This window comes from Melitaea cinxia, chromosome 23 (assembly GCF_905220565.1).
Source record: "Melitaea cinxia chromosome 23, ilMelCinx1.1, whole genome shotgun sequence".
In the NCBI taxonomy this organism is placed as follows: Eukaryota; Metazoa; Arthropoda; class Insecta; order Lepidoptera; family Nymphalidae; genus Melitaea; species Melitaea cinxia.
In genome coordinates this window covers 8,447,034-8,473,448 of record NC_059416.1, presented here as the reverse complement: position 1 = coordinate 8,473,448, position 26,415 = coordinate 8,447,034, and the positions used below count along the sequence as shown (strand labels likewise).

Genomic DNA, 26,415 nt, shown 5'->3' with positions numbered 1-26,415 from the left:
AAAACCAAAATAAATAAGGTACTCAAACAGCGTATGTTCTGCCTGATGGCTAGTGGTTACCATGACCTATTAACAGCTGCAATACCTGGAATATTGCAAACGCCTTGCCGACCAGCATTGCAGTAGATCTGGCTACCTTACTCACTGCAGGAGCACAACACTGCTTGAGTGCTTAAGGTGCATCTAAAATCGTAGTCTACTATGATTTTGAACGACATGTTTCCTACTTACCTCAGAATATTTTCAAATACAATAAAATAGCGCTTTACAGTTTTTTACATCCGGGTTAGTCGCTCTCATCGGGTTTAATTGATATGAATTATATTTCAATATCAATATGTTTAAAAAAAATTTTAGCTTTTTTATTTTGTTTGGCAAATTGTATTACACGCTTCATGTGTATATTACCTACCTAAATTAAATTTAAAATTGAAGGATTATCAAAGACTTTAATATTTGATTACAAAAAAAATCGTTCCAATAATATTTATAATTTTCAAATAATATGCTTATTGTTGGGTTTCACTTTCAAAAATCTAATAAAATCTAAAAATTATTTGATTCTTATTTAAATAACTAAGTATAAAGATATTAAACTTATCTAATTATTTTATGTAAAATTAAAAAACAAATTCCTTTAATTTTTATTTATTTTTCATAAAAATAATATCTAAATATTTTCATTATTAACTGGTTCCTTGCATGTTATCCTAGCGAGGAAATTAATTAAAATAGTAATTTATCATAGCAATTAATTAAACTAGTTACAACTATGTAATTACGAATGTAGTAAATAATTAAGTTCATTAAGACTGCATAGTACGACGACCACTCTGGTTCGCCTGTCGTGTACCTACAAATTAATTTGTAAAAATATTTATTTCCGGTCTCAGTGTCTGTCTTAGTGGGTCTTCCGACTGTACCTTGCATTTATACTTTCGTGCTCGGAGAGCGAGGAGGCGTGCTAGGAGCCCAATGTATTGTATGTATGTACTTTAACAATCCGCATCCTAATCTTATGTCTGGTGTTCCGATGTTGGGCTGAGGATTCTAACGTAAAAGGAGGAGTTGGACCACTAACTTTCATGTTGTTTCGCATAGGTTTACAAATAACTGTCAAAATTTCTTCTGGAGCACTCTCAAGGTTTTCTTCAACTATTAGCATGAAATGATTTTCGGAAAAAGTAAGTAATATAAGAAACTAGCGGCCCCAGGTCTGAATTTTTCTCGACACATTTTTAATTATTTAGTTTATTAAACTCTGAAGTGACCTTTTCTTTCTGGAACTTAAATGAGATTTCTAATTTAATTATGATCACAGCTAAATGACGTCAAATACGAGGTGTTCACTGACTCCCATCGGTATCACAACGAAGAGTGGGCTGAGCAAAATGATTCGGGAGAAATTGGTAATTACGCTAAACCTTGAATAAAGGATTTATTGCAACTATTAATTCGTTTTATTGGTATAATAAAACTGTAAGTATATATACCCTATGTTTTTTGTCATTTCCTAAATTTATTTAAAAAATAATAATTAAAGAACAAAACACGTTAAATATTCATTTATAAATTCGCAATAAAATCCAGTGAAAATTCCATCTATATTTACTAATAGTTTCTCTGTCATAATATTCAATATAAAAATGTCAGTACTTCAGAGCTCTTTAAAACTATCAATAGGTTAAGCTTATTTCAGAAAACTCTTCAATTTAATTTTGTTAGCTCAAGAAAAATCGATATATACTTTTTATCTTCTCAGACGATAATTTTCTACGAAAAATTGCAATTTTATTCGTTTATAGAAGTATTCCCAGAAGCTATAAATAACGTTCTCAATCTTTCAGTAAAAGAAAATTTTTCATAATAATTTTGACAAAATATTTTAATATTGGTAAAGAAACAAGATAAAAAAAAAATCACTATTATAACAAAATATTCGAATTCAAATAACAACCTTAGGATAAATTTAATATTATAGATACGATAATATTTCACTTATTGGAAATATTTATTTTTTTCACAAAGAAAAATAATAATAACATCAAGTAAATGTAATTTGAAATAAATAAGATTTTATTTTCTAACACACTTTTTATATGATCTCATATTCGATTTTACGAGTAGATATCGTAATACCTTATATTGTAAAAACGCTTTGTGATTTACTTTATCTCAATCCTAAGATTATTTAATCATAAGATGATATTATATATAGAATAGAAGAAAAAACACAAATTTCAATTTTATATTTTTTATTTCACATAAGTGCTGAATAAATAAGTCTTATTACAATAACCTAAAATAAATTAACTATTGTAACTATTTAAAAATAAAGTCGACGGGCTCGCGCTTATAATACCTCAGAATTAGTCTAATAAACCACAGGATTTAGATTCAGTCTCAAAATATTCAAACAAGAACGCAGTACCTTAAATTATCTGGACATTCAAGTTCAAGAATTAAGAGAGAGTCCAATTTTTAAGTTCAGTCCAGAAACTTAAAACACTGCGCCTGCGATAACTCTTTGCTAAATGTCAGATCACCACGTATTATCGTAAATTTATCAGGATCAAGCAGAAGCTACGTGGTAATCTGACATTTAGCAGAATGTGAACTAAATAACGCTACTTGATCCGATAAATTTGATGCAATGTCCAATTTTGTTACTGAGCTGTTGGCATAGCCATCGATGGGCTAAACATGTGGCTTTGCAAATCGTTCTGCATTTGAGGCAAAGCATACATAGGCATAGTCATGGATGGAGCGGTTAGCGGCGATTCTGGTATCCCGAAAAGGATTCTGAAGTAGCGCGCGAGGTTCCATAAAACATTGGACGTCGCCGGAACCCTGCATAATACAACAGAAATTTAAAACGATGCAAATATCAATTAAAATGGTTGATTTGTGAGAAACACAATTACACTCAATAGTTTTCTCCATAATCGCATTTTTGAATAATCAAAATTATTAAGTGTAATCAAATAATTTTTAATTACAAATAAGTAGACGTACATTTTTATTGATATTTACAAAAGACCCATAAATACTACACATTTACAAAACAAATATTCTTGTTAGCAACAAAACTCCATCACCAATAATACTAAAATATAAAAATTTTGAAAATCGTAAATAATCAACTGAGAAATTAAAAATGATTTATGGCTATTGTATTATTAAAGTATTATTTTTGTGTGGCGTTAAAATCGGTTTCTTTTTCTTCTTAATCTTTTTCTTTGTTTTTAGTTTTATGTCATCATCATCATCACTTAGATGGTTATGAATCACTTCATGAACTTCGACTAAACCGTCAATAGCATCTAGACATAACATTAATAAATTATAAGTAATAGTGTAGTATTTCGGTGGTTTCTTAGACTTTAATGAATTATGTATTAATTTTTTAGTATACCCGTCTGCTTCTTTTATAAAAGCTGTAAAAGGATCAGTAAAATATTCCCAAAAACCTCTTTTTGTTGTAGCACTATTTGTAACAAAGTCTCTTTTGTCATTTGAATCAATAGTATTTCCCAATAAAACATCAGATGATTTTATCGATGTATGTGTATCCAAGCTTCTTTTTATTCTCTTGCGTTTTTTGATAACTTTCTTTCGACGAATTTTCTCAGTTTTATTGGTATTTTGATTAGTAGTACTATTTACATTAAATACAACAATTGGTTTCCAATCACTCGGTTCTAAAGGTATAATATCACTAGGAGTAGTTGCAGAGATATTGTTGCGGATATTATTGATTAAAATATTGCGCAAGACTGGTTTTCTATTAGGGATGAGTCTATTATTATTTGGTAATTGAGTAAACGTATTCGGGTTGATATAATATCTGATTCGAGGGTAATAATATGTATGTGGATAGTTAAATTTATACTTTTTAGTTTTAATATAATCAAGAAAATCCTTACTGTGTCTCAATTTATCTAAATCTATTTTAAATTCTACATATTTCTTTGTCTTTTGTCTCGGTGATTTTCTTTGAGTCATCTTCCTTTGTGCTATGTGTCTAGGTTGTGGTACTAGTATCTCCCTTGGGCGCTTTACTTTTTCTTCAACTTCTGGTTCTACACTCTTTGCTGTAGACACATCAGAATTGAGACCTCTGAAAGTCGCTGGCATCGCGTCGTAAAATACACTCGCAATTGGATCGACGAAGCTCCGGATTTTGTCAACGACGGGTTCAAGATATCTGAGCAGTTTCGACTTACCGTCCCATCTTTCCGATGCTCTTGTCGAGTTCACAAGTACAGAGGGCGCCTGTTGCGACTGCTGAGCACTCGCGTCGTTTTGAAGCAAATCGTGTGAGTGCGAGTGTGTAGCCAATCCTGTCGGGCTATACATCTCTGGAGATGCGAACTGTGGGCTCACTCCGCTAACGGAGTATGCGTGCGATGAGGCGCTCGGAAAATCGATGGGATATTGTGAGTAAAGGTATGGGTGGTTTTGCAAACCGACGCTGGAATGCAAATAAATGTACGTGAGTGGTGTTGGCTATTGACCAACATGAATTGACACGCTCACCAGTCAAGTCTCGGTCGATCACCTTTTTCATAAGTCAAAGTCCAAAATCCTTGAAAAATCTGTCCTGAGCTGGCTGATATTATATTGACAGAATTTATAATGTCAGTTGTTACTGTATCAATATAATATATATATATGTATAAAATATGACATAAGTTAATCAACAGTAATCACCACAAGAAGCCAAATAATTAAGTTGTCTTCATAGTTAAAAAAGCCAATAAATTTCTATTGTGCAATTATTTTTATTATTTCGTCAAGAAATAGTATACACTTCAACAAGTCCGGTGAAATCACATTGATTAAATATGTATGTATTTACACTCTGTGCGTGTCTGCAAATCGGTACAGTCGGTACGGTAAAAAAGTCAGTACAGTCATGCAAGCAACTTATTAAAATTCCATAAATATAGACAACAACATGAATCTTTTTTATCCACTTTCCTGCAGTTTTCCGTTTTCAATACGGATGATTTGTTAGAAATTTCTATTCTTCGAGAAAAAAGTGTGTTATTTATTATTAATTTATCGTTTAATTTTGTACTTGAGATAGTTAATTCCAAAAAGATTCAAATTGCCATCTGTTAGATATGATTAAAGCTAGTACGTTATAGGAACAGACTCAGTTTTATTAATTATAGCTTTTAAGTATCAATATCTCTATATCCAAATATCTCTTTTATGGTTTTTAGAAATTATTTGCTCAATAGTCCAAAACATTTAAATCTGTCTTACTTAGATTTTTTTAATGTCTCTCTTTTTTTTAATGTAGAAGATATACTTAAACTTGTTCCCAATAAACCCAGACAAAAAATTATCATTACATTAAAATCATTATCTAAGCATATACTTCTAAATCATGCGAAATGTATAATATTCTTTGATTGAAAATAAAAACGATTTTGCGCGACACTTACCCGGTACCATAGCTTTCATACAACTTCTTCAGGGCCATTCCAACCGTGACCATCAGTGCCATCTTACTGGCTAAGAACGCTTTGATGGTGATCACTGAGACCATGAACAACGCAAATATGACTACTGCAGCTGACTTCATGCCGAAGAGTAGAGGGATTACCGCCTGTATCACTTTTCGCCTGTGTCGCCTTCTCTCTGTAAATAATTAAGTGACGATTTTATAACTGGACTTTGGAGATTATAACCATACTAATATTATTAATGCAATGCTAACTCTTTCTGTCACTAAATGGATTTTAATGGGTTCAGGAATAGAGCAGACTCTAGAAAATGGCATGCTTCCTTTTATTGTGAAAAATGTTTGAAGGGGTTAAGATATGGGATATACAATTTCTATGCTACTATGTACTAATGTAAAGCAAACAACGTAGCAGGTACCAGCTAATAGTATAGTTATACTTAGAGAGAAAAAGTTTAAAAATTTACTAAGTTTTCTTTTAATTAAATTTATGGAGCCCGCTCCAAAGAAAATGTGTTCTATAATATGACATTATGTATAGGATAATATCAATATCTCTATTCAAACAAAATGGCAGGTACCGTTTTGTAATTTATATAAAGGTATTTTCGATTTTAATTAAATGCGAATAGAACTGATCAACATTATTTATGGAAGCGAATTAATTACTGCAACATAATAGTAGTGGTCCGTCCTAGTTTTACTAGGCAGTCACAGGACTGTCGACCTGTAGTTTGTATGACAAATCACCTGTGGTATTAATATAATTATAATGCATGTTTAACAAAAGGCATGGGCATTTTGAGCCCGTGGGTGTAAATTTTAAAATAAAAATAAACATAATAATAGTGTGTATGAACAAAGCAAAATTCATCTGAAAAGAGGATAAGGACAGGTCGCCCTGCGGCTTTAAGGAGCTCAGTGGTAATTCCGTCATCCCCCGGGGCCCATTCTGTTTTTAAGCTGCCCGAGCGCTGCACTAATCTCATCTTCTTCGAAGTCCGGGATACACTCCGAATAATACCGCAACAACGGTGCCCGTGGATCTTCGGTGTCAGAAGTCACAGGCTTGCGTGCGTTCGATGAGTACAACTGTCCATAAAAATTTTCAACCTCCTCTCAGATCTGAAGGCGAGAGCAAACGGTTCTGCTATCCGCTGTTTAACGCTTTGCAAGAAGGCTTCTCCCCAGTGGTCTTTGGAAAAGTTTGGACCCCCTATTCTGCTCAATAAGACTAGCAATATCTCTCGTATTTGAACAGCGAATCGTCTCGCCAGAGGACTCGACGAATTCCATCCACCAGAGCAGGCTGGGTTTCGAAATGGCTACAGCACAACATATTACATCCATACCGTTCGGTAGATTATTCAAAATACAGAAGAATATAATCAGCCACTGTGTATGGCATTTGTGGACTACAAGAAAGCCTTCGACTCTGTCGTGACCTGAGCTGTCCTGGACTTTCTGCAGAGATGTCATATCTACTGGCGATATATCGAGGTACTGAGATGTAAGTATGACGTGGCGACGATGACCGTTCATATCCCGGACCAGAGAACAAGACCTATTTCCCTCCGGCGTGGGGTAAGACAGGGAGATTTAATATTACCGAAACTGTTTACCACTGCGCTGAAGGATGTTTTTAAGACCTTGGATTGGGGGAAACAAGGCATCAACGTCAACGGTGAATACATTTCTCACCTTCGTTTCGACGACGATGTCGTCATCTTTGCGGAGACGTTGGATGAGTTGGGTAAGCAAGTTTAAAATCGCTCAACGTGCAATGGAACGGGCTATGCTTGGAGTTTCTCTCAAAGATAGGATTAGAAATGAGACTATCCGCGAGACAACGAAAGTAACCGACATAGCCCATAGAATTAGCAAGTTGAAGTGGCAGTGGGCTGGTCATCTGTGTTGCAGGACCGATGGCCGTTGGAGCAGACGGGGCCTGGAGTGGAGACCGCGTCTTAGCAAACGTAGTGTGGAATGTCCTCCGGCTCATTGGACCGAAGATCTGCGTAAGATTTCCGGTGTAAGCTGGATGAGGATTACGGAAAACAGGGATGTCTGGCGTGAACTTGGGGAGTCCTATGTCCAGCAGTGAACTGCAATAGGCTGAACTGACAGACTGACTGTCAATTATGGAACTGTATAATTAAAACAATTTGATTAGTTTTGATTAATACTTTGTGTATATATTTGATTTGATTTTTTAATTTTATCTGCATACTCGTACGTCTCTCAATATATGTTTTCATTCGATAGTGCCGGGTGGTTCGCTTACTATTGCCTTTTTAATATGTCATTATCCATATACGGTCGTTTAAGTTTGCCAACCTACTCAAACACGTAATGTTGTTTTGCAGCCTATATTCTTCTAAAATCAAAAAGTTTGATCAATATTCAAATATTGAGATATCATTGGATAGGACGCCGTAGGAAATATCCTGCTCAAAATCTAGAGCAGCCGCTTTGATTAACAAATTTGTCTTGCAGAAGATCACAGCTAAATAATACTGATCTTAAGTAGTGCTGTTCCTGTGTTGAGTGAACCATGAGTGAGTTCTGGTACAGCACCAGGTGTCTATAGGCTACGGTAACTGGTTACCACCAGATGAACCGTACGCTTGTTTACCGACCTAGTCGTATAGAAATAAAACATATGCCTTTGTCTGCGTTTCTATGTCGCCGTGGTATATTTTTAAATTAAAGCATTTAAACGATATAATAGGTCGGGGAAAATTATTTTCTTATTTTCAAGTAAAAAGTTGCAATGAAATCTTTTTGGTTGTAGTGTTTTTACTGGCTGGTTTTTAAATTATTAGCTAGTGATTCATAATGTTATGAAAAAGTGACATTTTAAAAACCAAATATATAAAAAATTGGAAATAAAGGTTTCCCGCCACTTTTCATTCGTTTTTCTGTCCGCCGAAATAGGTAAATCAAAGAAAAAAAATCGGTAGATTTCAAAGTTTTACTTTAAAAAAGGAAATGTGTCTTTCATCTCGACAACGTCCGACTACATACATCTTTAGCCACTTTATTATATAAAATTGAAAGAGAGTCCTCCCGTAACCATGGTTGCTGTAAAGTATCCGAAGCATTGGGCATTTAAAAAACTTAATAAACCGCGATAAAATCCGAAAAAGTTGTTTCATTTTAATAGAATTGAGAAAGTTTGACTGGAATTGATGAAATCGTATATATTATATAGTATTATAATTATTGAAAGAAACTTTTGTGAAATCTTACCTTGAATTTCTATATAAAATACGAAGAAGTTTTTCCTCAATCTAATATTTGTACATCAAAAGCGTAGAAATATAAAAGTTATACATATATCATGTATGAAAAAGTATTATATGAGTTTTAGCCACGGAGTATATGGAGACGGCATCGTACGTGTTTTGCTTCAGAACAAGCGTAGCCAACAGTATTTCTGTGGTCTGTGGTTTTAGCATATGATTACTTTTAATTACAATAATACATCTAAGATTTTATTTTTTTGTGTTACCCACATTAGGAATTCTAAACATTTTTGAATATCATATCAAAAATTGACCGCTCCAGCGGGGTTCGAACCCGCGCCTCCGACATACCGTGTCGGCGCTCTAGCCAATTAAGCTATGGAACGATGCACCCGCTCGAGCGAAATTTTCGATATGATAATTTTTAATTTCGGTTTTAAGCGAACCGTGGCGCCGTCTATAGTGAGCTCTTTACAGAAACCCGTAACTATTCAAAGTTTCATATTACAATGAAAATCTTTGACAGGAGACGACACCATGCTATTTTTAATATCTAAGATTTTATTTTTTTTGTGTTACCCACATTAGGAATTCTAAACATTTTTGAATATCATATCAAAAATTGACCGCTCCAGCGGGGTTCGAACCCGCGCCTCCGACATACCGTGTCGGCGCTCTAGCCAATTAAGCTATGGAACGATGCACCCGCTCGAGCGAAATTTTCGATATGATAATTTTTAATTTCGGTTTTAAGCGAACCGTGGCGCCGTCTATAGTGAGCTCTTTACAGAAACCCGTAACTATTCAAAGTTTCATATTACAATGAAAATCTTTGACAGGAGACGACACCATGCTATTTTTAATATCTAAGATTTTATTTTTTTGTGTTACCCACATTAGGAATTCTAAACATTTTTGAATATCATATCAAAAATTGACCGCTCCTTAAAACCGAATAATTTTTGATATGATATTCAAAAATGTTTAGAATTCCTAATGTGGGTAACACAAAAAAAATAAAATCTTAGATATTAAAAATAGCATGGTGTCGTCTCCTGTCAAAGATTTTCATTGTAATATGAAACTTTGAATAGTTACGGGTTTCTGTAAAGAGCTCACTATAGACGGCGCCACGGTTCGCTTAAAACCGAAATTAAAAATTATCATATCGAAAATTTCGCTCGAGCGGGTGCATCGTGCCATAGCTTAATTGGCTAGAGCGCCGACACGGTATGTCGGAGGCGCGGGTTCGAACCCCGCTGGAGCGGTCAATTTTTGATATGATATTCAAAAATGTTTAGAATTCCTAATGTGGGTAACACAAAAAAATAAAATCTTAGATATTAAAAATAGCATGGTGTCGTCTCCTGTCAAAGATTTTCATTGTAATATGAAACTTTGAATAGTTACGGGTTTCTGTAAAGAGCTCACTATAGACGGCGCCACGGTTCGCTTAAAACCGAAATTAAAAATTATCATATCGAAAATTTCGCTCGAGCGGGTGCATCGTTCCATAGTTTAATTGGCTAGAGCGCCGACACGGTATGTCGGAGGCGCGGGTTCGAACCCCGCTGGAGCGGTCAATTTTTGATATGATATTCAAAAATGTTTAGAATTCCTAATGTGGGTAACACAAAAAAATAAAATCTTAGATATTAAAAATAGCATGGTGTCGTCTCCTGTCAAAGATTTTCATTGTAATATGAAACTTTGAATAGTTACGGGTTTCTGTAAAGAGCTCACTATAGACGGCGCCACGGTTCGCTTAAAACCGAAATTAAAAATTATCATATCGAAAATTTCGCTCGAGCGGGTGCATCGTTCCATAGCTTAATTGGCTAGAGCGCCGACACGGTATGTCGGAGGCGCGGGTTCGAACCCCGCTGGAGCGGTCAATTTTTGATATGATATTCAAAAATGTTTAGAATTCCTAATGTGGGTAACACAAAAAAATAAAATCTTCGATATTAAAAATAGCATGGTGTCGTCTCCTGTCAAAGATTTTCATTGTAATATGAAACTTTGAATAGTTACGGGTTTCTGTAAAGAGCTCACTATAGACGGCGCCACGGTTCGCTTAAAACCGAAATTAAAAATTATCATATCGAAAATTTCGCTCGAGCGGGTGCATCGTTCCATAGCTTAATTGGCTAGAGCGCCGACACGGTATGTCGGAGGCGCGGGTTCGAACCCCGCTGGAGCGGTCAATTTTTGATATGATATTCAAAAATGTTTACAATAATACACTTAAAAATAACTTACATTGAAATTTAAAAATATGGTATTCCTGTGATTTTGCTTTGAAAAGTTATTTCAATAATGAATGGTTTTTTTTTATGACACTTAAACTAGGTCGGCAAACAAGCGTACGGCTCACCTGATGGTAAGCGATTACCGTAGCTTATAGACGCCCGCAACACCAGAAGCATCGCAAGCGCGTTACCGACCCAATCCCCGATCCCCCCAGGAGCTCTGGTCACCTTACTCACCAACAGGAACACAATACTGCTTGAAAACAGTATTATTTTGCTGTGATCTTCTGTAAGGTCAAGGTACTACCCCAGTCGGGCTGCTCCATATTTTAAGCAGGAAATTCCTGCTGTGCCCTATCTCAGTAAAGCTGAAAACAATAAACGCAACTACTAAACCAGATAAATGAGGTAAAAAGATTTATTCAAACAAAAGATAACGACGCGACGCGAGTAATTACGACCTTTTGTTTATAGGTAACTAAAGTGATATTCGTTTAAAGTGATTTAAATTAATCTGTTTTATTTATTACTTCGATTAGTGACGCTCCAGTAACCGATATTATAATACAACTGTCTCTATATTTGATAGCAAACATGCTGTGAAGTAAGGTATTTCGCCACGACCATTGATCAATTAAATCATAGTAAATAAACAGTGTATTCAAATTGTGCCTGCCGTGTGGTTACGGCAGTAAAGAATATTACCACTCCCTCTATTCCCGTGGGTGTCGTAAAAGGCGACTAAGGCATAACACAGTTCCACTACCACCTTGGAACTTAAAAAGCCGACCGATGGCGGGATAACCATCCAACTACTGGCTTTGAAATACACAGATTGAAGACAGGCAGCAGCGTCTTCGGTTAAATACAGCGATGCAGTCACCAACCCGCCTGCCCAGCGTGGTGGCTATGGGCAAAACACATGAGTTCACGCCATTTTTGGCGTAAACTTGAGGAGGCCTATGTCCAGCAGTGGACTGCGATAGGCTGAAACGATGATGAAAATGATGTATTCAAATTAACTAGTTATAAGAAAAAAGCCCTATGTAGACAGGCGCATAGGAAATAATGAAGAGACATTAACAGTAGGAATTTATATGATTTTTTTACGCCAATTCAAAAATATTTTTAAATGATTATAACAAAATATTACAATTAATTCTTAACTTAAGAAATATTATTTAACGAAGTTTTCTCTTTTATCTGTGATGCGTATATTTTGTTTCAAAATCAAATTGATATAAATCACTGACAAATAACAAAAATAAAAAAGGAAAGAGAACTGAATCAAAGCCTATAAATTAACTTGTTATTCACACTCCAAAAGCAGCAAACACGGCAATAAAAAATCACCCAACTCGAGTTGTATTGACGTACGAAGTGTTCCGTAACGGTTTAATAATATTTGTGTTTTGTATAAGAAAATTGTTTTTTTTTTCATCGGTTTTTAAGTGATGCTCTTTTTTGTATTGTAAATGAAAATGGGTGTAATTTTTTTCGAAAAGAAATATAATTTTTTTGAAGATAAAAAAAAAACGTCCACTACTGTTTCGGTTACAATATGAATATTATTTATAACAAGAATAATTATCAAGACAGAATGAAAATGTGACAATAAAAAAACCTTAATTTATTTTTAATATTTGTCATCAGTAATGTTTTTTAAATATCTAATCTAATCTATATCTAATCTTTTATGGTAAACTTGGATAATGAAAAAATATATAACGATAGCCTTAGCGCAAGACAGTCAAGCTTTTACGTTTTTTTTTCTACCCGATAAGTACCACTATCAAAGTGTTAAGAGAGGGATCTCTAAAATTGACATACAAAAAAAATGATATCTATCCCGTGTTACCTATAAATAAATCATGATCGCAATCGTAAACGCAATATTTATAGACTTGATTGTTTTACAATCATTGGCTTGTAAAACTTCGGTTGTTTATACGGGCACGATAAAATTGTAAATTATCTGTATACACAAGAGATACGCTTCGCTTCGCTTCAGCCTGTAATATCCTACTGCTGGGCATAGGCCTCTTTCCCTATGTAGGGAAATGATCAGAGCTTAATCCACCACGTTGCTCCAGTGCGAGTAACGATCGCTATCATGTTCTTATGATAACAACCGAGACCAACGGCTTGACGTGCTCAAGAAAAAAGACACAAGACATCAGTTAAACGAACATTAGTAACTATAATAAATAGAACACAAAGTTTTTGTGTGTTCAAAATGGTTGTAAAAATAATAAAAGAGATTGTGAACGGTAAATTGCTAGATTAGCTGCATCTCAGTTAATCTATATATAGTAGAAAATAGTGTATTTGTTAGTTGTTGAACAACAATCACAAGTTGGAACTTGTTTAATTTAATAAATTCTTTTACCGTTTTTCAAACGATCACGAAAGATTATTTTTACAACCATTTTGAACACACAAAAACTTTGTGTTCTATTTATTATAGTTACTAATGTTCGTTTAACTGATGTCTTGTGTCTTTTTTCTAGAGCACGTCAAGCCGTTGGTCTCGTCAAGAAGACTTATCACATAATTCTTACAAACAATTCGATTTTCCTAAACCAACAGGCGTTGAGTAGATTTCCATGTCTCACCCGAGTTAGTATACATAACATTATTCGTCGTATATCATACTTTAAACGTCCATTGAATGACAGACAAATATCAACCATATACTTATTATATAAAGTGCACTTTAGTTTGTGTTTCTACACTTATAAAAATTTATTTATATCTTGAAATACATTAATATACGAAGAATAGTTTATTACTTAAGTTCTTATTAATAAGAACCACGTTAATTAAGCCACATTGTTCAACTGAGGTAGAGCACAGTAGGAAATTTTCTGCTCAAAATATGGAGCAGCCCGACTGGGGTAGTACCTCGACCTTACAGAAGATCACAGCTAAATAATACTGTTTTCAAGCAGTGTTGGTTTCCTTTTGGGGAGTAAGGTGACCAGAGCTCCTGGAGGGAATCGGAGATACGGTCGGCAACGCGTTTACGATGCTTCTGGTGTTGCAGGCGTCTATAAGCTACGGTGATCGCATTTTTATCACATCAATATCACATGAATCGTACGCTTGTTTTCCAACCTAGTTACATAAAAAAAATGTAACGAACTAAATTAGCCTGCATATGACCCATTACTGGAGCACAATTCCACATCCAAGAACCATAACGAAATACACATGCATGTCCTTATATACACACAGATCAACAATAAATATAGGGCAACTACGCACAATATTTCATTAAAGTTGTTATAATTATCTTATAATACTCGTAATAGTAAAATATTGTATACAATTAAGTGAATTCATCTCAAACTCGTAAAACATAGCATATCTCCTCTGAGTTTGTTTTCTTAGAATACTGAATATGTTGTGTGTCCTGTAGACTGAATACTAAATAGTTTCCTTGTAAAGGGAATCTCAAAGATTTGATAAAGTTAATTAAAGGGCTTGTTTTGATTATACTAATATAAAGCTTAAGAATATGTTTGTTTCAACGTGTTAACATGAAATAACCTGCAATTTTTTAAAAGTAAGGACTTATACGAACGTGGAAGTTACATTAAACCACGCTTATATTAGAGGGGGGCAACTTAAAAATGCCACCCAACTAAACAATGATCAAACTTAAACAGCGTGGTATCACAAGGCCACATAAAAACTTCAAGTTTGCTTTTATCAACTGACGACTCACAGCTTTAATACATACATGAATTAAAGTATTTTCATTTAACTTAAATTTAGAGATCCTAAGATTTTCAAATTTACATACTAACTACTAACTCATAACATCACTTAATGGAATATTTGGAAAATTAATATATAAGTTGATTTTTCTACACTTAAAAACTTATCATCAGACATCTAACTCTTGGGGATAAAACAATAATTCTTTCTGATGCTAAATATAATGAGTTGATGGATAAATGATTGTTGAAATTTTTCTGGCAAAGTAACTGAAGAGATACGATAAAACTTGATACTTAGACTATTAAAGACAAATTTAGTGTTCGAAAAATTTCAGTGAAATCAGAATGAACGCGGGTAAACTATGATTCAGGGCTTTTTGTTACAAATCTAACTCTCTTTACATACATGTTGAGGGAGACGTGAAAATTTTTATTTATAATTGTGATAAATGATTCACGAAGTATTTCTGAAAATAATGACACTGATGACACAATCATAATTTTGATTTTACGTTGATAGTTACAAATCATTCTGCACTATATATATATATATCACCTGGTACCTATCCCATTAAACAAACAGACATCGAACCATCCATGAAACAGACTTTCTTTCTTCCATAGTATTCTACAAATAATAGGAACAACATTGTATCGTTGTAGATTAGTGAGCTTAACATCTTAGGTAATATAGGACTTGCTAGTTTATTACAATATCTTTCTTTACAGAGCTATAAAATAATTTTGAACTGACCTCAAAATTAAACGGAGATCGACATTTTTTTTATACGATATTACACGATTCAGCCTGTAACATCCCACTGCTGGGAATAGAACTTTTTCTCCATGTAGGAAAAGGAGTGGAGCTTAATCCTCTACGCTGCTCTACTACGTATTGGCGGATATATTCCCCACTACGTCTAGCGATAGCTCTTGGGTAATTTATGGCGAAAACCGACGGCTTAATGTGCTTTCTGAGGCATGGTGGGGAGACCCATAAGGACAGACATCCAAACCCGAGCGGGAATCGAACCCACAAACCGTCGGTGTTTTAAGCACCTACACGCACGAGTACTCATCATCATCATCATCATTACAGCCTATACAGTCCACTGCTGGACATAGACATTCACAAGTTTACGCCAAAAATAACGTGAACTCATTTGTTTTGCCCATAGTCACCACGCTGGGCAGGCGGGTTGCTGACCGCAGGACTGTATTTGTCGCACCGAAGACGCTGCTGCCCGTCTTCGGCCTGTGTATTTCAAAGCCAGCAGTTGGATGGTTATCCCGACATCGGTCGCCTTTTTAAGTTTCAAGGTAGTAGTGGAACTGTGTTATCCCTTAGTCGCCTCTTACGACACCCATACTAGTACTACACAGCGGTTATTGTTTTAATACAGGTAACGTCAAAGAAGCCACGCGATCCGCTTGATGGTAACCAGATACCGTAGTCTACGGACTCCTGCAATATCAGAAGCATCGGAAGCGCATTGCCAAAGCTCACCCCAAGCCTAGCCAGTAGCTCTGGCTACCTTACTGGCAACAGAAACATAACACCACTTGGGATCAGTATTATTTAGCTGTAATCTTCTGTAATGTCAAAGTACTTATCCAGTTGGGCTGCTCAAAATTATGAGCCATATAATTCCTGTTTGTATATAATAATAATAATATTCTTTATTGCTCACCATTAAAAGATACAAACAAAAGTAGTACAATTAGAGGAAGATGTACAAAGGCGGTCTTATCGCTAAAAGAGCGATTTCTTCCAGACAACCTTTGGGTATAGGACAGCGCATAGAAAAGCGATTAGGAAGTGTACAAATAATTGTTGTAATGTAACATAAAATAGTGATCTACATTTTCTATCCACAAGTCATAATAATTTAATGACTTGAAAACTAAACCGTGAAAAGCAAGCTAGCACTTAATTATTGAACTGTTTGCACTCTAGCAAAAGATTTAATGTTCACAGTTCTGTAAAGGACTCTACTAATGTGTAACTAATGGCCTGAGGTGTTATCCTGTAATTAAACTCTGCTATTGATTTGTTATATTAAATGTTCTTTATTTGACCGTAATTCAGTTTAGAGACTGTAAATACGCACACTTTATAATTAACTGTACACAAACATACACACATACACATTAATTTAGTTAGATAAAGGTACAAGTAATTAATCTCTTTATTAGAAAACATAAAATTCAACCAAATTATAGCTATATTTTTGACTAGTTAGGCTACGCGGTTTCATCCGAGTAATTTCCGATCTCGTGGAAAGAGTGTCGAGTGATTTCGAGACAAAAATAATCCTATATATTATTCTAGATCAGTAGTTGGTTCAGTAGTTTTTGCGCACATTTATAATATTAGTAGGACTGTTCTTTTATTGAAGAATATTTATAAAAAGACAATGTGTTAGACTTTAGATCTAATATCATTTTTGTAGGATTAAATGATTCTTAGGTAAATTTAATAATGGGTTCGTGTATTAGTCACAGTAACTGATTATTGCTTTAAGAAATCGCGGATCAGGTTCGACTTCTACCAAATAATTTAATCTTAATCTGGCTTGCTGAGTGTTAGATATTTATAATTATTATTATACCTAGAAATATAATATATAGTTATTGTTATCAAATCACACTGTAACCTTGTCACTGTAATTGACTGTAACCCCATGTTATATATTCTAGTTTATCAGTATATCAGTATGAAAGTGTAACTTAAGTAAATTTGCCTTTGTAACGCTTCAATACAATTTTGTAATCATGATAACAAAACATTATCAATATAGTTTAGCGAGATTATTTTAATTGTCTGAATTTACAGAAAATACAAAGAAGTTCAAACGATTCGATACTCCTAAACCTATTAACAAGTCATTTTCAAGTCTTTGTTTTAGTACAAAGACTAATATTACTAACTGTAATATCACAAACACAAACACAGAAGTACAAGATATCAGATATCAAAAACACTTATAAGACTTGTAAAACAATATGTTTTAAGCTAAAACTCTAACTATAAGTAGTTAAGAAATCAGTTATAACTAAGAAGGGATATACACCATTTAAATTAATCGATATTCATATTGTGTCTATAAATAGCTTATTACTTATAACTTAGAAAAAATAGGGACCCATTAATATTAATGTTAATTAAGAAAAAAATACTGATATTGATAAAGTGTGAAAAAACATGTGAAAAAGTGAGATTTATATTTTAATGTAAAAAGTAAAGTTGAGCAAAGATTTTAAATCTATGAAGAAAAATGAATCCGCTGAATCACTAGAATCCGATCTAATAATCAAATTCTGAGGAATGTCATTAATCATTATACGCGAGCATCTTTAATTTGTCTTTGGTCGAACGATTGATCCGATAAAATATATCATAGTTTCAATATCCAATTTACATAATTACAAGTTTTAATTTTATTTAATCTTGAATTTTTCAACGTAATTCTAATATCATTAAATTTTACGTCTATTACTTCGTAAATACTTTTATTTATTTTTTTAAACCATTTTTTGATAAACACCATTAGTCTCCGAATGCTTCTTAAAATTAATTTGAAATTGGAATAAGTCACTCTTAATAAGTATACTATTCAATTATTTATCTAGACTGAATATTTGACAGGCCCGTTAATGCAGTTTGTCTTGACCCTTATCTTTTTTTTATCTACCTTGGTCCCCATAGAAGCTTACGGCTCACGCTCGGCACGGCTCGGATTATAAATGTCTACAACACCAGAGGCATCGCAAGCGCGTTGCCGTCCCCATCCGCAATTTCCCCAAGGAGCTCTGGTCACCTTACCCACCAATAGAAACACAACACTGCTTGAAAACAATATTATTTAGCTGCACATTTTGAGCAGGAAGTTTCCAGTTGAAAGTTATCTTTAAAGGTTTTAGGTTAAATTCCCACCCGAGGTTAGGTATAATATGTATTATATGTCTTATTTATACGTACACCATTCCAAAAATCTCTATGTATATAAATCGGAATAGGCGTGTGTGTTGTGTTAGACATATTTGTTTATTTTTAAAAGTACTTACTGATCGGCCGAATATGAACTCGTTTGTCTTCAATTACTTCTTCCTCATCCTTGCCTTTTGATTTCTTCGGAACCTCATCCGAAACATCTGTAATATAAATAAATGACTAAATAAACGCCTTGCACTCAACGGCCCCCGCTCGGATTTAGTATCGAGGGTACAAAAACATACAATATGCATAAACACCAAGACCATTTTAAACATCTATTTGACTAATTAATACAAATGTATGCCACGTGCGGGAGTAGAGGTCATAATCGCCAGCGCAAAATCCATAAGCTAGTTCTGTGACCATTGCGTTAACATGTAATAAGATTATCATAATTAACTCTTCGATACTAAAAACTTGAAAGTGAGTTTGTTTGTTCGTGCTTCCACGCCTCAACGGATTAAATGATTGCCGTGAAATTTAGAACACAGATAGACACGATCGTGAGTATCTTATATTGGAAAGTTCTGGAAATTTCTTTTTATCCACCTTTAAATTTTAAAACTAGTAAGAAATATTTAGTGTTTTAGTTGATTCTAACTTGGTCAATATTGACGTGTAATACGTACGCTAATAACCTTTACACGTATGTAAAATCAGTACAATATCAGTAGCTTTATATACTATAACAAGTATGATGATATGTATTATTGTAAATATGTATATCGAAGACGTATATAACAATTTAATTAAAAGGGTATCCTTGACATACAAACGATTTAGCTAAACATCAGAGATAGATGTGATCGCTTTACTAAGAATTCCTTGTATAGACGTGAAATTTAGATTACAATTTGATTACAAATTTAAGAATTTAATACTACACGAGAAAGAAAAGCTAATATTTATGTTACGAGATTAAAATTTATATCAAAGGAAAATTTTACTAACACAGATGAACTAAAAAGAATATTAGATTAAAAATGTGATGACTAAGTCTTCTTAATATAAAATCAATCATATTTCTATTTTTGTTATTGATTTCTTTAGAATTATTACCAGTTTACACGGAATGTGTTCTAAATTCAAATTCAAAAATAAAGTAAACGTATGTGGATCCCTACCACACCACTACTGGGCAAAGGCCTCTTTTCCGGTGTAGGAGAAGGGTCAGAGCTTAATCCACCACGCTGCTCCAATGCGGGTTGGCGGATATATTCCCTACTATGAGTAACGATCGCTATCAGGTGTACATGATAACAACCGGGACCGACGGCTTAACGTGCTCTCCGAGGCACGGTGGGGAGAACCACATTGACAGACATCCATACGTGAAAGAAATTTGCTGAAGAAATACAAATGTCCGGTCCGAGCAGGAATCGAACCCGCAACTTCCGGTTGTTAGGCGCGTACATATCAGAGGCATCACGGTCGGAAATGTGATACGAGATAAATGCTAAATAACTTCACTTATAAATCTAAATTAAAATATATTAAATTAAATTGATATATAACCAGTTGGTGAACTTTTAAAACGTGTCTACAAAAGATCAAGACAATATCTTAACGCTAACATTAGAGTATTGCTCGTAAGCTTTACGACATCGTTAAATTTTACTATCAGTAGTTTATGATATTTTAAAAACCTTTCAGAAGCAAAGCTCAGACACAATGACATCCGTTGCATTCGTTTTAAATTTTAAAATATATTTCATGAAAAAACTGCGAAATTCATGCAAGACGTGACAAACTTTATGGAGTTTCTGATTGTTGTCAGCAGAATCAACATATCTAATTAGCTTCATATCTATATGTATATATATATAAAATGAATGTTTCCCTGTGTGTCCTTTATAGAATCGTAAACTATGCATTTGATCATGTCATGATCTACAGCAAAGTGTTTTGCATGAGCCAAAAAGGTTCCTGAGTCCATATAAATTACAAATAGTAAATGGAATACTCTAAGCTTGCTAAGATTGTAAAACAATAATATACCATTGTAGTGACATGATTTGAAATATATACATATTTCATACGATTATAATTTGTAAAATGAGAAGCATTCTAAATATTATACAAAAAACTACGACTTTTTGACATAAAATACCTAGTAATTAGAGACAGGCCAGTCACAAAAAAGAAAGAAAAAAATAGAATAATGACATGATAATTAGATAGGAACGAAATGTTGTCAAAAAATTATGCTATTTTCATTTGTAACGTTCAAACAAAGATAGTTTAGATACCGGATGTAACATTGTCAGATCAGTGTACTACTTGTGTTCATATTGTAACAAAGTTGCGTGATAAAATGCAATAGTTAGAAAACTTTGTGAATTATTCATATCATAATACTTTTGTTGAAATATATCCGTTTTCAACGCGTATTTTAGCACTATTTATTTTTAGATTTTCACTAGTATCATGATTTTTGTAGTCTACATGCGTAGTAAGTATGTTATGGAGAACTTTAACCAAACTCGATATAACAGGTTAATAGATATCGCTTCAGCCTGTAATATTCCACTACTGGGCATAGGCCTCTTTCCCCATGTAGGAGAAGGATCAGAGCTTAATCCACCACGCTGCTCCAATGCGGGTTGGCGGATATATATCCCTACTATGAGTAACGATCGCTATCAGGTGTACATAATATCAACCGGGACCGACGGCTTAAAGTGCTCTTCGAGGCACGGTGGGTAGACCCTCAAAGACTGCACAAACACCTAGATAGATATAAACGGAGTCAAAATAAAACTTTTTATGAAATATTTTTTATGCCCCGTCTAAACAACATACACCGACGTAGTTGCGCACATTCCTTGAGTTGAATACTATTTATTTATATTATTTTCTCTTACTTTGATAATCATTATATAGTATAAAACAAAGTCGCTTTTCGCTGTCTTTATGCTAAGATCTTTAAAACTACGCAACGGATTTTGATGCTGTTTTCTTTAGTAAATAGAGTGAGTCCAGAGAAAGGTTTATATATATATATATATATATATATATATATATATATATATATATATATATGTATATATAAAATACATACATAATATAGTAGAGGAACACTGATGGTTTTGTTTGTTTGTGTTTTTGCAACTGTGCGAAGCTGGGGCGGGTCGCTGGTGTCTTAGTACTATAATATCCGTAACCGAAACTGTCCTAAAATAACAGACATTTCGAAAATCTGCCGTAACTTCAAATATATTCAAATACGGAATATCATATCCATAACACCCTTGATACGAGTACGTAGTAGTTATTGACATAGCTCCGATGTTTAGCTACAGGTATTGTCAACAGTAGGTCTTGAGTCAATATGACCTAGAACCCGTGTGTTGGCTCACCCTTAAAGAGATTATACGGTATGTATTTACTAGAATAAGTATGACTTTAGTATATCGTAACAATATTCAATCTTCTAATATATAAAATTCTCGTGTCATGGTGTTAAACATTGAACTCCTCCGAAACGGTTCGACAGATTTTAATAAAATTTTGTGGGCATATTGGGTAGGTCTGAGAATCGGCCAACATCTATTTTTCATACCCCTAAGCTATAAGGGGGGGGGGGATTAAGCGGGTTAATAACATATATGGCAAAGAAACGTTTGCGGGGTCAGCTAGTATACAATATATATGCTGTTTTACTGTCTGCCTTTTTGCTATTTCGCCTTCATTATGCCCGATCTGATGGAATATTGATGATAAAGGTAGTTGCTTTTTTATCATTATCAGCAATTTACATTATTAATCGTCATTTGAATTGAATTTGTAGTTTTTGCGTTAAACACTTAAAAAGTTTATTTGACTACTCAAATCGTAACAACGTTATAAATAATAATAGGAGTATATAGGATGGACCAAAAGACTCAATCCCTTAGACTAGAATAATAAGCAGCCCATCCACATAATGAATATACAAATGTGTAACGAAAATGCCAAAAGTTAAAAATAATTTTACCAAATCAGATTAATAATAAATATTTGTGCAATGAAAAATCAAAATAATATAATTTTTATTGAAAATTAAGTTTAATGTTGTGCAACGTAAACATTCACAGCGTAATATCATTCTCCTCTTTTCTTTCTATCCTATCTACCTTCATTTTTATTATATTTAATATGATTTCATTTTTTTTGTGAAATCTAATAATCTGCTTTGTCGTTACATGGCATAAGGTCTACTGTGATTTTCGATGTAAATAAAAAAAAAATCGTCAAAACTGTGTTTTTCCCTTTCTGTGTTTTTTTTATCGTTAAAAAACAGCGCTAAAGGACGTGCGTTGTCTTCATTACTAGTTTTTTTTTATAAATATAAAAAAAAAACAAAAATATCAAAGGTTATCAAAACGTTAAGAAATAAAATTTTAACGATAATTTTTCACACAGGTTTAGCTAATAATTGTGTTTGGTTGCAAATAAAAAAAAAAACCAAAAACGTTTTTAATATGTTAATTTTAAATGTGTGTTTATGCCTACGTAGAAAGTTTAGCCTATTAAAGATTATGAAAATCATTGAAGTATTTATAATTGCAATTTGAAATATCATTTTAAAATATTTCTTAAGTGAAAAAAGCTCTATGATAATTATAATACTTAAAGTAAAAAAGCCTGTGAATAGGTATGTAGATTTTCATCATTTAACCATTAGAGAAAATCAAATGGAAAGAAATGGCAGCTATAATATGCCCAAAAATTGTTTTATCGACTGATTGATTAAGCTTGTAGCATCCCACTACTGGACATAGAAAGAAAGAAAGTCGAATCACTAAGAAAATATTTTAAAATTTTCACACGTAGCCTAGAAATTTTTTCACCAATTTAATTAATTTAAACAATTCATGGTCTAAAATCTTTGAATGATAAAATAATAGAAATATATTGAACAAAACTAAAGTACTGTAGTTCCGTTACAAATAATATTATCAAAAGTCAGACGCGTAAAGATTTCTCTCCACGTGATATGAGAAAACCGCTGAAACGGAATTCACGCTAAAGAAAGTAGGAACATCATTAATTAACTGTGCTAATTATGTGCATCGCGTTACCTGGAAATATTATTGGAAAACACGAAATGGAATCTGATTTAAAATGTATTAATGCCAAACACGGATCTCCAAACATTTTTTCGGAGATTGTATGTGAAATGTTTTATATTATATATTCGTGAAATTTTCAGTAACATAATTTCGAATTGGAACTTGAATTAATTTTAGTTTTTAAACACAAACCGAATCATTTGCTTTATTTATACCAAGAACAAAAATAATTGCAGTTGAAGAAATATTGCCCATCAAAAATAACACATAACTTCCCTTATCTTATACTATTAAACGAGCAATTCTTGTATATATATATATATATATAGAATCTGAATCTCGGAAACGGCTCCAACGATTTTCATAAAATTTAGTATTTAGGGGTTTTCGGGGGAGATAAATCTATCTAGCTAGGATTCATTTTCAGGAAATGTCGTTTTATCCCTGTTTTTAGGAATTGAAAAAAATATCGTTAGAATACGAAGGTAAATTTCGCATAAGTCAATGTAGTTGAAATAGCTCGGTGGGAAATCGGCCGCTCGGGATCAACCGAGAAGATCATGGTTCAAATCCACATGTCCCTGATCAATTATTTTTTCTTTTTCTTTTTCTAATTGCACTCGCTATTTTTTATTTAAATAGACTGTTCTTATTTTTTATTATTATGTCGGTAAAATCTAAAAATATTATTCATATTTTATCAATATGTAATTCGTATTTATACTTTATGATTTCCAAAAAACACGATTTACTAAAAATACCGAGCTTAGCTCGGTCAACCGGGTACTAACGGATAAATTTCGAATTTGGGTATTCCAAAAAATGGAAATGGAAAAATAAATTAACATATTTTTTTTAAGATTTTTAAGCGTTACAAAATCTTAAGATTTATTATACCTAAGAAATAATAATGAAGACAAAACGTATATCTGTTTTTAAAACAGTAACTAATTAATATGCTCTTAAAATATCTAAAATCTTAAACATTTTAGGCTATAAATAAAAACTGACGTGATAGGTAATCTAACATGCAAGATATGAATTACAGTTTCCATCATTAATTATGATGTTACTTACTACCTTTTACTTGTGATGTTATCATCATAAGTGAATATTTTATCACAATTATATCTTTACGCTTTTCCATTCCAGAAAATGAAGATACGTTACGCCTACAAAATATTAAGTCAGTTATAAGTTGATAACTACCAATTATTTTTATCAAATCTTAAGTCTTTTAAGACTGAAATTATAGCCTATTAAACAAGAAAAAAATGTAACCGGAATTTTTATTCAACTTTATTTTATGAAAGTTGGTATATGATTTCTGTATTTTATTTGCCAAATTAGTAGTAGACTATTCTTAAATTCAAGCAAATCAAAATTAGGAATGAGATAAATGGTAGTTATCCTTCTGTTAGTCATTATATTTTTTGGGTTGACAAATTCTAAGCAAGTACAAACCTTTGACACTTCTGCTTTCAAAAACTTCTAAATCCAATGCATCGCTCCTATCTTCAGGATTGGAGAATCTGAACGTGAAATCGTTCCAGTCGAAACTAATCGCGTGTGTTGTTATCAATCTTGTTAAGGGATCTTTATTAGACCTCCCTTGCCTGTTACCTAACGGTTCAATCGTAAACAAATCGAAGAGTTTTATCGTTTTCTGCTCTCTCAAACTTCTTACAAACTCCTTCGCCATGTGATCTATACAAGTGGCATTATCACTGCAGTTAAGTTCAACAGGACCCGATCGAGCCTGTCCCAGCAGCGCGGACGCGACGACAAATATTAAAGGAATCATATTGTCACTTTGTCTTTATCACCAGCACTCACACGTTGTCACCAAATCCATTTGTGGGTCACGGGTGCGGACCACCTACATCGGTGGTTTGTTCGTCAATGAGTCCTGTTCTGATCCGTCTATGATTTTTATTCTCCGTCACGCTGCACTGGTCTCCATGAACCGTGTGTGCGATATTTTTTTAACTTACCGTTTACTTGTGTGTTCCTATTTATTTATCAGTATTTGAAATACTTTTTCCACTTCGTGTGCGATCGATCTAATCTGTATAAATTTAAGGTACAATATTGAGGATCGATTCGTCGCAAAAACATCGCATTACGCGTTACATGGTTTCATTTAATAGGTCTAGTCAAATCGCATTTTACTTTCAAGAGTACTGGTTGCAAAAAAATATCCAAACTTTGATATAAAAAAAAAATTAAGACAGAATTAGAATTTTTAAAAAGACAATATAAAAAGTTAACAGATTTTATGAATAACTTACGTAAGTATAGAAATACAAAAAAATAAATGTACATTCGGCTTATTTCATACTTATTCTTTTATTTCTCCATTTGTAACATAATGTTTAATCAAATACAATCACACTTAGTACATACATTACTCAAAGGAAAATTTCGAAAATTATGAATAAAGGCATTTTAGATTTAATTTTACGCGTTACAAGATATCCACAGACATCGTTACATACCATATATGATGAATGATGAGAATTCCATTGATACGACTTTGAACATTTTATTCACTTTGCAACTCTAACTTCCCACAATTTATGCTTTTGTCTTTTGAATGATTCTTCGAAGTACTAAAATATCCTAATACACACTTCCAACGTTTCTTATTTCAATTTGCGCTT

At 33.4% G+C, this 26,415-nt stretch overlaps 2 protein-coding genes across 2 annotated transcripts in view; one reads left to right on the top strand and one right to left on the bottom strand.

Annotated features, from left to right (window-relative positions):
* LOC123665012 overlaps positions 1 to 1,450 on the top strand; it is a 42,143-nt gene extending 40,693 nt beyond the window's left edge. The window contains exon 6 of the mRNA XM_045599373.1: positions 1,322 to 1,450. Within this exon, the coding sequence (XP_045455329.1) occupies positions 1,322 to 1,429 (108 nt within the window). The 3' untranslated portion in view covers positions 1,430 to 1,450. The remainder of the gene's footprint in view (positions 1 to 1,321) is intronic.
* Positions 1,451 to 2,238: 788 nt separating this feature from the next.
* LOC123665257 lies at positions 2,239 to 25,621 on the bottom strand. Its single transcript, XM_045599584.1, has 5 exons — positions 25,217 to 25,621; positions 18,770 to 18,856; positions 5,457 to 5,652; positions 4,227 to 4,474; positions 2,239 to 2,850 (listed from the first exon to the last, which is right to left on the bottom strand). The coding sequence occupies exons 1-5, from the start codon at positions 25,554 to 25,556 to the stop codon at positions 2,771 to 2,773; spliced, it is 951 nt and encodes a 316-aa protein (XP_045455540.1). The 5' UTR covers positions 25,557 to 25,621; the 3' UTR covers positions 2,239 to 2,770.
* Between the last annotated feature and the right edge of the window lie 794 nt (positions 25,622 to 26,415).